Consider the following 13,087-nt stretch of genomic DNA (forward strand, 5'->3'; position numbering starts at 1 on the left):
GAGTAGCCTGTCAGCTGGCAGCCAGTTATCAAAATGTGCATGGGGTCTGGTCAGCCTGCTGTGGTCTGATTTGGGATGCTTCTCTTCCAGGTTGACAGGGTGGTGGATTTATTATACCTAAACAACCTTGAAGGTGTTTAACGCTTTGTTTTTGCAGGAGAACATTAGGGTTTATGAGATTCTTGGGAACAACCTTAGCAGCTCTTAGAAGCTAGTGCTGGGCAGTCCTTGAAAGGGTCAGGGGTTGGGTTCCGTATGGAGAAGCGTTGGAAGGATTCGGCAGCATTTGTGAACTATTGACACCTCTTTGAATCAGCTTGAAGCTTCATCAAAGGCCTTTCTCCTGGTATACTTGAACCAGTGCTGAAATTCATAAGGCCCTGATCCAACACCTCATGAAGTCCATGGGAGCATATCCATTCATTTCAGTGGCAGTTGTATCAGGCTGTAAGCACAGATGTTTGACAGCGGTCGAGGAGTTAGGCTTTTGTTTGGGTGTTCTCCAGGGCCAGTGAGGGGCTGTGTTGGCACCTGCCCTGTATCCCTGAGTGCTGCTGTGCTCTGCAGCTTTGGCTCGGCAGCCTGCTCGCAGCTGCTGTGGCCTCACTCTGGTTTCCCCCAGCCTGGTTCCTCCTTGCAAGGTGACACCAATAGCCCTTCCCCCCCGTGTCTTCCCCAAACCATCTCCCCTGCACTGTCCAGGCCCTCTAGCTGGATTGTCACAGAAGCTATGAAGTTCTCTGCCTCCGAAGAGACAGAGCACACGCCAGCCTGGTAGTTTAGCTGAGGACTTCACCTTTCAGCTGGACACACAGCACTGCGATGGTTTGGTAATAAAACAAGAGTCAGTTTATTAAGAAAGAACAGAGATTTAAGTGAGAAGTAAAACCACAAGGCACAGCTACGGGTACAAGTAAAACAAAACACGCAGCATTCTGGCTGAAACTTAACCTACTTACAATCTTTGTCTAAGCAGGTTTCTCACCTATAGTCGGGCTCCAGAGATTTCAATCCCTTTGGGTAAAGGATCTGCCTTTCTCAGAATACAAGAGTTCTGGCCTCTTGTGTCCCACAAGTTATGGCCTTTCTGATTCTGCTTATATTTCCTAAAGTCTGTTGTCTCTGTTTCAAGAGCCAGGAAGGCTGCCTGCGGTGGAGGTTTCATCCCCCATCATAACAGTTAAGCAGTCTTCCCTCCCCGCGACCTGCTAATTTAGCTTGATGGCTTTGTTTGCCTTTTATGTAGATGTACTTCTCATTGTCCTCTGCAGTACTACCTGGCTCATTTGACATTGGAGACACTGGAAACCAGGCAAAACATCATTCCTTTGTCTAGGAGAGGTTGGGCTTATGCACTGCTTTCCAAACACTTGTTAAGAGCATATTTCCAGCACACATCTTTATGCACCGCCCGTACATCCATCATACAATTAATGTCCCATGTGTTACCAGTTTGCATGTGATACTTCACATGACACCTTTTAGATACAGATTGTGACAGCAGTGAGTAGGGGCAATGAATGTGTCAGCCTGATGTGAATGATGATATGCTGTGCCCTCTGCCATTTGGCATGGAGGGATTCCCTGGATCACAATTGGATCATTTCAGAACCTCAAAGATTTTCTTCTAGAGAGAGGGGAAAGTGTGAGGGAAGAAGATTTTTCCCCAAGTTGGCACACCCATTCCTATCAGAGATGGATGATTTTGTGCCCAAAACAGGGAATTGGGGGTCAGAAGGCTTCTAGTAGTCACATCTTTGCTACCGGTTGACTGACCATGTGTCCTTGCGTAAGTCGCTTATCTCTCAATGTCTTTGTTTCCCCATCTGTAAAATGGGGACCATGATACCTCCCTCCCAGACCTGCTGAGGGGCTTCATTGGCCATAAAGCATTTTGAGATCCCTATGTGAAATTCAATATAATTGTGCAAGGTATTACTTGCTTTACTGGGACTTGGCTCCATTATTGATTAACAAAATATGACATGCATTAGAGAGTTGCTGTGTACCTCTAAGCTGTGCAGCAGTGGGCTCTGGTCTGTTAGCACAGCAGTAATGGACGTATGGCCCTTGGTGGACACTGAAGGTTTGAGTTGGATATCTCTTAAGCTCTGAGTCGCCAAACAGCTGATTAAAACTGTGTTGGCTCGCGAGAGAGACTCTTGCCAACAGTGAACTGTGCTTTTCTCTGATCTGTAGTGGGATTGGGGTACCTTTCCCCTGTTACGGAGTGCAGCACCTAGTCTGCCTTGTTCTACCTATGCGGCATGCCACCCACCAGCAATGCCTAGATGACTAATTTTTTAGGGCTTCTTGACTATCCCTCTCTGCTGCTGCCACCAGCACCTTCTTTCCAGGCCCGAGGAAGGTCCTGAAGTGCCTAATGCCACAGTAACCCCTCCGTAGTGCTGAACAGACGCATAGAAATTGATTCAATAATGTGAGCATTCACTTTGCCTGCTGACTTCTCTCAACAATTCTTTTCAATTAGTTTTGAACTTAATAGTCCTGTGCTAATTGCTCCGAACTAATTTTGCTAAATTGCAGGTGTCCGATCCTAATTTGGGAGAAGCGTAAATTATCTTTCCCTAGGACAATGACACAAGTTTGAATGGCTGGTCTCTCTTCAACAAATGCCTTTTTTAAAAATGAACAGAGGACAATCCCTGGTCACTGTCCTAGAGGTCAGCAGCATATGGTGACTCGGGGCTTGTTTACACACACACAAGTTTGCACTGGTTTAACGAATGGTATATGTTTAAACTGATTGAGTTAACTCTGTGAAACTTTGTGTGTGGAAACTTTGTGAGCGGATTGCCCAGTATCTCCATGAGAGTTTCCTGGTGACCTCTGAGGCAGATTCCTGTGAAGCAAGGGAGTCAATCAACAGCCTGTTCCACTGCTCGGTGGTGGTACACACATCATACAGACACAAGCCTGCTTTCTGCATCCCTCCTGCCCCCAACAACTCTGGGGTAGAGAAGAGCTCCTGGTATGCATCGCTGGCCTCCGAGTCATCCCCTTCCTCTGGGTCCCCCTCCCTGCTCCACATCCTTGTCCAAGATTTCCTCCTCCTGGCTCAGTCCACTCTCAACTGGCACATGAGCCATCGAAGTATCCACAGGGGACTTCTCAGTGGAGGTGGGGTCACCAGCGAGTATCGTGTCCAGCTCTTTGTAGAACCGGCAGCTCGTGGGCACAGCACCAGAGCGGCCGTTGCCTCCCGCACCTTGTGGTGGGCGTTCCGCAGCTCCTTCACTTTGACCCTGCATTGCCATGTGTCTCTGCCATGGCCCCTTTCTGTCATGCATCATGAAATCTGTCCGTAGGTATCATAATTCCTACGGCTGGAGCGCAGCTGGGCCTGGACAGCCTCCTCTCCCCAAATGCTGACGAGGTCCAGCAGCTCTGCATTGCTCCAAGCGGGGGATCGCCTGGTGCGTGGAGCCGGCATGGCCACCTGGAAAGATGCGTTGAGACCACTGCATACATCACCGAGCAAACAGGAAGGGGGCTTTCAAAATTCCCAAGGAATTTACGGGGTGGAGATGGTTGGTCAGCTGAGGGCAGGGCAGTAGAGGTTCAAACCGATGACCAGAGAGGTGAGAACAGGCATTGTGGGACAGCTCCCGGAGGCCAATCGCAGCATTGTAATCGCCCAGGGTGTGTCTGCACCTCTTGTCGGGGTGGATTTTTTATAGCACTGCAACTGCGCAGTTTCTGCACACTCAGTGGCTTGGCAGCATGTACAGCTCGGGAGTCGCATTGCAGAAAGCTGCTTTACTGTGCAGAAACTTGCCAGTGTACATAAGGCCTAGCACACACAGGCTACAAAACCAATATCCTAAATCCCTCAACCCAGATGGTTTAGCTCTGACCTGCAAGGTGCCAGAACCTCCATTGTTTGTACTCAGCACTCTCTACTACCAAAAAGGGCTTAATTTTATTGCTCCTTTCATTGAGTCTGAAAGAATGTGTGGCACACCCATTGACTTTAAGGAGGTTTGTGATTGTCTGTGGATCAGCCTCACCTGATGCACTGAAAGTTGTTAATTGGCACTAATGTTAAAAACTGTTTTAGCTCGAATCTTATTCAAACCAAGCTTAAACATTACACCCGATTGGGAGTAAAAAGCCATTGTGAGCAGGGCCTAACTGAGATCTAGAAAACTGAAGCTCTGCACATCTGGCAAAAGCCCAGGTGAAGGAAACTTCTGCCCGCCTGGTTGTGTCCAGAGAGTCAGTGTCTATGAGGAACAGTGTAAATCACAAGGAATAGCCAAACATCAATGCGTTCCCATTTATCTGAGAGCCGGAGTGAGCCCTGTCTCCAATTGTAGTCAGATAACATCAGCACTTTAGTGTGTATGCGTATAGTAGAAGAGAAGAGCCTTGCCCAGAATAATCAAGGGCCTTGGAGGCATCGAATGCAGGAATTCTCAGAGGTGATTCTATTAGCTGCTCTTTTGAAGCGGATGGCTGGCTTTCCGTGAAGCTCTCCACCTACACACATCCCAGAGTGCTGGGGAGGGCTCCAACTCTGGCTGTGGACTGCATAGTGTAAAAACTTTTATCTGCTTCATAAATCTTGCTGCTTTACAATGGCCTTAGGTAATATCATAGGGGGGAGGGGGAACTTTAACTAGGCAGTCAGATGCCTGATATCCAGACATTTTCCCCCCTCCTCTTGAAATAGTTTATTGGATATGAAGGGAGTTAAGATATGAATATATGAATCTTCCTCTGTCTATCTGTGTCTGAGCATGCACAATCTCTAATACAGCATCTGATGGTTAGTTATAATGAAAACACATTTGCAGACATTAACAAATTACAAAATTTCCTCACTCCTGTCAGATAATAGGTAAGTCTGGGTCTTTAGCCCCATTTTATAGATAAATAAACTGAGGCAGAGAGGTGAAATTACTTGTCCAAGGCCATAGAGGGAGTCTGTGCCAAAGCCATGATTACTGAGGAGTTCCTGGCTCCCAGTCTTGTGTGCAGACCCACTTGCCTTTCTCTGAATAGCTGGTAATATAGGATTCTATTCTCTCCCTGGGTTTCTTTGTACTTTTCTAGGAAGAGAACTAGTGCATTATCTCTCCACTCTGCAACCCTCTCTAACCTCCCAGGAGACAAGCATTGTGGCTTGCTTTTAATATTATTGATGTAAGTATTACACGGTCTTAGAGTACGGTCTGGCCTGATCTTATTTCATCAATGTAATAAAAGGTAGTCATGTGAAAACTGGTGCAACTTTGTAATAGCTCTAGAATCTATTACCACATCTTTGTTTAGAAGCCGCAGAGCTTGCGTATTGACACAAGAGGAAGTAAAGGTGCAGCAAGAGGCGGACAGAGAGAACTGGGTATTTAAAATTCAGTCTATTCTGGTGAACGTTCAAATTACCTTGCCTTCCTTGATACTTTATAGTTGGAAAAACTGCAATAGAACTGTCTTAAAACTCCCATGCTATTTTTGTTTTTCAGATACTGTAGCCAATGCTTCCGGTCCGTTACTAGTGGAAATAGCCAAGACTCCTGGATCTACACTAGGAATTACTCTGACAACAGGCACACATCGGAATAAACAGGTCATAGTCATTGACAAGATCAAGCCCGCCAGTGTGGTGGACAGGTATGAACCCGAGCAAGATGGCAGTGTTGCACTTGTCTTCTCTGCTGCTTACTTTGTTCCATTTTAGTTATATTCCACTTCTCCGCCATTGAAATGAACTAGTTTCTAGAAAAAATAATGTTTTGGTTTTTTTTTTTTAGCCATGTCCAAGTATTCTGTGCAAAATTACTGGGATTAAAAAAATCTCATTGGACTCTATTCATCAGCAATGAGTTTGATCCAATGCATATGAGAATTGAGCCCAAATATAAAGTCTACATCTGAATATCTTCAAGCCTTGATGTTCAAAAATGTAGACTGATGTTTCTGGCTTGAGCCCATTTGTTATATACACTTTATTGCTTTATGCTAGGGTATAGGAAATACAGGCTTTTCTACAATCCTAGGTTAGGATTAGTGTAATAGTCTTAATAAATAATAAATAATAATAATAATTAATAATAGTCTTTATAAATCTCTCCTCTGTTTTTTCCACCAAATGCATCCGATGAAGTGAGCTATAGCTCACGAAAGCTTATGCTCTAATAAATTTGTTAGTCTCTAAGGTGCCACAAGTACTCCTTTTCTTTTTGCGAATACAGACTAACACGGCTGCTACTCTGAAACCTGTAATAGTCTTGTCATTGAATTCCTTCATTGGCTGCCAGGATTTAATGTACACCTGAAACTTGGCCTTTATTCATAAAGAAGCTGGCTGGGTTTTCAGCCAACTTATCCTGTGGGTGCAAAATATTAGAAACTCATAGGTTTTTGATTTGGCTTCAACTGAACCAATCCAAACTTGATTGTCATCCTTTGAGTTTTTGACTTCATTTGCTAGAAGCTGGAAATTAAAGGGGAGATCAGAAAACTGAGAAGAAAACAGGTTCACGTGAAAGCCCTGGTAACCAAAATTGCTGAATTTTGCCCAACTCTAATCCTAACCACAGGATACAAATCTGTGCTTTTACATAATGGGCTGTGTCTTTTCTCTGCAGATGTGGGGCCTTGCACATTGGTGATCACATCCTCTCCATCGATGGCACCAGCACAGAGCACTGTTCCGTGTTAGAGGCCACTCAGCTCTTAGCCACCACTTCGGAAAATGTCAAGTTGGAAATACTCCCTGCTCACCAGAGCAGACTCCCCCTGAAACTTCCAGACACAGGTGTGTACTTGCAGTAAGAAGCCAAACCTTGTTTGTTTGTTTTTTTAATGCTGATGTAATATCTGTACCGTGGTTCTCATAAAACATTGGATAGCTTCAGGGAGAGACATCTGGGAAGAAAAATAGACATTCTGCTGAAACACAGTGGATGAGACGAAGTTAGTCAAGTAAACGAATAGAAAAAAGTGACTAGCCTCTAGGCTTGTATGGGCACATTGGATTTGGGAATTCATTGTTCTGCAGCATCACAAGCTGTGCTAAGCTCACATCCTTAGTCCTGTTGTATTAATTTAGATGGAATAAAAGGGCTAAAGATGTTAACATAACCCACTTACTGTTCAACATTAAACGCAGGTTTGATTTACAAGGAATTTGTGCTTGTTTAGTATTGTGGCACATATACTGTTAACATTCATTATTAATAAGAAAAACGGTTAAAGGATTTGAAATATAAAGCATTAAGCAAGGCTTTTATTTTAAGAGGTTTTTTGGTTTATTTGTTTTCAGCGAAAGAGAGAGTTTAGAAGAAGAAAACCCCTTGTTTGACAGTGTTTTAGATTGGGTAAAGGAGAAAAGTTAGTTGGGATAGGCTGGAGCTGCTGCTGCTACTGTTAAAGTTTGATTTCATTTTATTGTAGGTGGAGTTTGGAATTTAGCTGGAGCTGGTAGAGGTGATGATGATGTTCCTTGATAACGTGCCTTTTGCCCTGTTTGGTCAGGACATCACGTAGGATGATGATAAAGGCCTGGGGTCTTGGCAGAGGATGAGGGTGGCAGTTATGATGATGAAAATTGCTTTAGTTGCTTCAGTTTTTAATTTGTTTTTTAAAGTTTTTTTTTTAAAAGGACTTAAGTGAATGGTGGGTAGAATAGCTTATTTTTGTCATTTTGTTTATTAATTAGGCTAAACATTTCAGATTAATTTTGATTTATTAATTTTTGGTGTTACTTTTGTTTAATAGGTATGATTTTAATAGGTTTTTTGAACTATATTAGTTTTTTGTTTAGACTAATTTAGGAGCTTTGGAGGGGTCCTCCTTTTTAACATTGGTTATAGGTTGTGATATTTTTTATGAACTTTATATATATTGTTTTTAATTGAGTTTACATTTAAAATAAATGTGTAAGCCCAATTATTACAGGGGTACCCCAAAATGATTTTTTTTCTATTTAACAATCCTTACATAGGCACCTGGCTTTCAAGGTGCATCTTTAATTGTGCAGGGCCTGGCACTTGCCTTGTGAATGATGCCAGTAGATAGAGAATAAGACCACAAGTTGGTCCAGTTATGGAAAAAATGCAGAAACATGAGTGCTGGTCTTCCAGCCCAGCACTGCCGTAATTGCTGCTTGATCATGTGCCACTGTGTCTGAGCAAAAGAAGGTGGTGGACTAGAAGAATCAGTGAGAGGAAATATCACTAAAGGAGTCAATGACAAAACTCCCATTGACTCTAATGGAGCCAGGATTTCACCCTAGGAAGCCTCATCGTTATTCGTCTTAGGGTAAGTCTCTACTGCAACCCAAGGTGTGATTTCATTGCAGGCAGACTTGCCCACACCAGCACCACTAAAAATAGCAATGTAAATGCAGTGTCATGGACTTCAGTGCAGACTGGACAAGCATGCTGGGGACCCTGGACATGTACGTGCATTAGTAGCCCAGGCTGAAGCCCGTGCTGCCGTGTCTACACTGGTATTTTTAGTTGTGATAGCATGGGTATAGCTACAAGTGTTGCAATCACACCTCCCAGTGCAATGTAGATGTGCCCTCAGGTACGTCTATATCCTGAGCTGGGGGAGTGATTCCTGGCTTATGTGGGCATACTAGTGCCAGCTCTCATCAGAAATAGCATGCTAAAAATGGTAGTGTAGCCGTGGTTGCATGGACCGTCATGGCATAGGCTAGCTGCCCTACCCATGGGGTCCAGATGGGATTATACTCGTAGCTGCTAGCTCATGCTGCTGTTGCCCATGTTGATGTGGTTCTGCTATAATTTTTAGCATGCTGGCTCAGATGAGAACTAACATGAAATGTGTCCATGTGAGCTGGGAATCACACCCCCAGCTCCAAGTGTACACCGTGCCTTAATCTCTCCTCCTATAAAACAAGCGTTGGCAGAGGGTTGGATCCTCATCTAAACTTAGGCTGAATTCAGTGCCGATACCATAATATTCAATGCATTCCCAGCCTGCTCTGTTAAGGGGTAAACTTCACATTCTGCACAGCAGGCCTGCTCTTTCTGGGGACTGGATAAGTCGAGACTGATTGTTAGTGTTTCATGGTGCGCAGGATCAGATAATATAACCTCCAGTTCCAATCACCTCTGTGGTGCTTTCTCAGTCGTCTGGTTGCTGGGCACCAATCTTGCACGCACCCATTTTGTCATTGGTGACCGATAATAGCCCAAGGCGAAGCTCACATTCCATTACCCCTCCAGGATAACTTGGGAAAGGAGGAATTTGTCATGTCCGTTAGCATAATCTAATGGAACATAAAATCCTAATAACTGCTCCTTTTCTAGAAAAGTTTAAAGCTCTAAAATGCCTAGATTAATTTGTGCAGAATTAGAGCAGTTGAACAGAGGGGCTAATGACTTGACCCAGGTGCCCAAGAAAAATGGAAAACTAATGCTTTTTCAACAGCTGTTAAAATGAGCCATTTTCCTTCCTGTTTTAGTGCCCTGCTCCTAATCTCCTTCCAAAACACATGCATTCAGGAGGTACGTTTAATGGAGGGATGGCTTTGTGTATGTGCCCAATCATTTCCCCCCATCCCCACTTAGAAGATCAGCCAACTGTAGTAGCAATCCAGAGTGCAAATTTCTTAGCATGATCATGGCACTTCCAGGCAAAGGGTATGAAAGTGACAACTGTTCCCACGTTATTTAAACTGTTTAATGAATAAAGGATCAAAACAAACAGATGCCCTTGAGCTGCACATTGAATGGCCGTTGATATGAAGCAGAGCTCTGTGTGCTATGGATCCAGGCCGTTGTATGTCCTTAAATGTTCCCTGCTCCTATTTATCTGTGTGTGTGTGTATACATAGAGCTGAGTACTTAGAGGAGTAATCGGCTGCCATCTGTGGGGTCCAGGAGTGGGAGAACTGGTGAACAATGCTGCCTTACAGGCATCTGCAGCTTTCTTGTGGCGGCTGGTCCTGCAAGAAGCTGAGCACGTTCTGCTCCCATTGACCTCTATGGGAATGGGTGGCCCTCTGCATCGTAAGTGATTGAGCTCCTAGGGCCAAACTGATGTCTGCCCTTCAGCCTCTTTATGCTGTCTAGGTTGGTGCAATGGGACTGTAGGGCAGACACAAACCTCCAAGGGCAGGGGAAGGGCGGCAATGGGACCCTGCTGCCCAGAATAAGGGAAGCACAAGCCGCCTTCCCTCAGTCCCTGCACCGGTGCTCACACCAGCACAGGTATGAATTTGCCCCATAGTGATTAACCCCCAGGACCACATAATAAGCTTCAGGTGGTTGATCTTGTACGGGTATATAGGGCTGTACATGGAGCAGGGTGTGGGTGTTACTCTGCCACTCTCTTTGCAGTATCCTGTTCATGTGAATCTGGGAACAAATGAGGGCACAAGAAAAATGGGCCATGCAACGCAAAACAGGTAAACTTCTTCAGTGGTTGGCAGGTGTGTAAGGCCTAGAATAACGCCCTCTGGAGAGCAGCAGAGCGTAGGTGGGTAGATTCCTTTGACATCCCATAGAGACACAAGAATGTCAATTACTCTTCATTAAATACTGTTTAATATTTGGTTTTATGAGAACAAAACTCCTGTGTTTTGGATCTGACCTAGGGTTGCCAATTTTGGTTGGACGTATTCCTGGAGGTTTCAACACATGGCTTAATCTTTAATTCCCTGAAGCCTCCAGGCCAATCCTAGAGGTTGGCAACCCTAATCTGAACTACTGAACAGTGTCCCCTATATTCTCAGCATGCAAACTGCATAGCTGGAGCCACGTCTTTTAAAAAGCAGATGAGAAACTATCTGCTCAGTTCGCTAAATAAATCACATGGGAAGCAGAGAAACAGGTACACAGAATTGCAGATGAAATGCCTGAGCTGAATATGATCGGTGTAAAGTGCCTATGGAGGCCTATGGTGTGATGGGTATCACATAAGCAGAATTTATTTCCAGTGTTTAAATCATCAGGGAAGATGATTTTTTAGATCAAATCTATGTGGCAAAGTCACTAGTCGAGCGGGTGTCCTTGTCAGAGATCTCTTCCTTGGTAAGAGCTGATACAGCTTGTGCTGCCAGCAATTACACTTGGAGAGAGAGTTCAATTCGCAGAGAATATCTCATCCATGAAGGATGGTTATCAGTCTGTGAAAGGTTAAAAGAGCTCCACTGTAAGTCATGGCTACAGTGACTGTCTGCTGTGGGATGCAGTTTGTATGCTGCTGAAAAGAGGGTCTGTTGCAAATTTGCTCATTTTATCAAGCATTGCCCACCAGGAAACAAAAATACAGATAGCACGGTGCACATCACCTGGAAAATAGATCCCAGTGCTCTGGGCATAGGAAATCAAACCACGTCAGTGGTCATGGCCAGTTCTTGGTCCAGGGGCCTTGATAAGAAAACATTCAAATATCACTTCATACAGAACTGAAAATGTGTGTGCATCTTGGTATTCATTTATCTGTTCACCTCAAAGAGTGTGTGGCACCATAAATAGGTATCGTGAGGCCAAGGTCCCTCCTGCATGGAGACTATGTTCTAGGGCCCTAATTTGCACAGGCAAACCATTGTGTTGCTATGGAACCCCCTGAAGTGCTGGGCTGGAGGAAGGGATAAAAAGCAAAGACATCGAGTGGCTTCCTGCATGTTTGCCAAGTGTCACATTCGCGCCCTGGTTTTTAAACCTTTTTTTTTTTTTTATGTAGACTTCCTGTAATGTAGGTCTTTTTCCGGTTTGAGTGGAGACGCAGTGTGTGCGGTTTGTGTGTTTAATAAGATTTATGAAAAACAAAACAAAAAACCCTTCCCTCTTTCTTCTGCCTTGGTGAGTGCTCTGGAGCCCACAACTCAACATGACAGGAGTCCCTCCCATCACCATTAGCCTTGGCCTAGGTGTGACATTATCTATTGGTTGGTGAATTTAATGCTGGTAAAAGGTGCTAGATGAAGCTCTAAAAACTGACCTCCCTTCAGCATGCACATATAGTGTTCAGCATTGGCAGGAATCCCCTGTGGTGCTCTGTTAATATAGTTTAGTTCTGCCCTGGTAAGAGGATGGTTCTGCAAAATGAATTTGTGGTCTCTATCTAAGTACAGGTGTTTTAGGAGAAAAAATCCCACCGGTGCTACTGTTAGTTCATCTGCACCAGTGGTAGTGCAGGTGTGAACCCTACTGCAGACAAGACTCCCTTTCAAAACCTCCTGCAGCCTCTGAAGCCTTGTCTACAGTAGGGCTCCCAGTGTATGGTGCCACTGAAATAGTGTTAGCACCAGCAGGAGCCCCAGTGAGACCAGACTTCACAGGCTTTCAGGAGTTCTTGCTAAAATGCTCTAGTGTAAGCAATCCCTGTGATTATACAACAGCTTTCAGACGGCAATGAGTCTTGGACACTACCGACCTGGGTGAGATTCAGGCCAGCGGCTCTGAGGTGAATGGAAGCCTAGTTCTTGGGGAAGCAAATTTTCAACAACCGCATCATCCAGTTGTTGTTGTGCTGTGACATTTACTCAGTGACACATCCCTGCTGCTGACACTCTGTCACTGCACCCTGACACCGCTTTCCTATCCAAACAAAATTATGGATGTTCTTACCAATGGGACGTTGGTGGGGATGTGGAAGTTTGGTATATGTTGCAGCCCTTGTTGAGACTGGCAGAACTGTGTGCATGAGAAGCCTGCATGATTCCTGGCTCAATAAAGTGGTGCTAACGTGACTTGACCCTAAGTCCCCAGTAGGGGAAAGGCTAGTGCATTGACCCACTGATCTACACAGCTCTCCCAATTACTGTCTCCTCAAAGGCTTCTGTTCCTCGTTACTTATCTTAATTTTCTTTTCCTGTCTTTGTGGTTTTGTTTCTTGTGTGTGCTGATTGCAGTCAAGGTGCAGAAAAGTGACCATCACCATTGCTGGGATCCCTGTGTCAACTACTGCCACACCCACCATCTGGGGCACTGCAAGACACCCACCTGGAACCAGACCTCCAACCAAGATTATTGCAAATGTAACCCATCCACTAAGCATTTGTGTCTCTCTCTCAGCAAGAGCTAGTAGCTCTGCGGTCATGCTTACTGACCACTCACCTCCCACAGTAAGCTTAAAGAAC

General features: G+C 44.7%; 1 protein-coding gene across 9 annotated transcripts in view; it reads left to right on the forward strand.

The window, feature by feature from the left end:
* Positions 1-13,087, forward strand: part of GRIP2 (glutamate receptor interacting protein 2) — a 490,758-nt gene that overhangs the window by 429,283 nt on the left and 48,388 nt on the right. For all 9 annotated transcript variants that reach the window (XM_043519666.1, XM_038410475.2, XM_038410476.2 and 6 more), the window contains exons 8-10: positions 5,490-5,637; positions 6,615-6,784; positions 12,860-12,985. In XM_043519666.1, coding sequence (XP_043375601.1) covers positions 5,490-5,637; positions 6,615-6,784; positions 12,860-12,985 — 444 coding nt within the window. The remainder of the gene's footprint in view (positions 1-5,489; positions 5,638-6,614; positions 6,785-12,859; positions 12,986-13,087) is intronic.

This window comes from Dermochelys coriacea, chromosome 7 (assembly GCF_009764565.3).
Source record: "Dermochelys coriacea isolate rDerCor1 chromosome 7, rDerCor1.pri.v4, whole genome shotgun sequence".
NCBI lineage: Eukaryota > Metazoa > Chordata > Testudines > Dermochelyidae > Dermochelys > Dermochelys coriacea.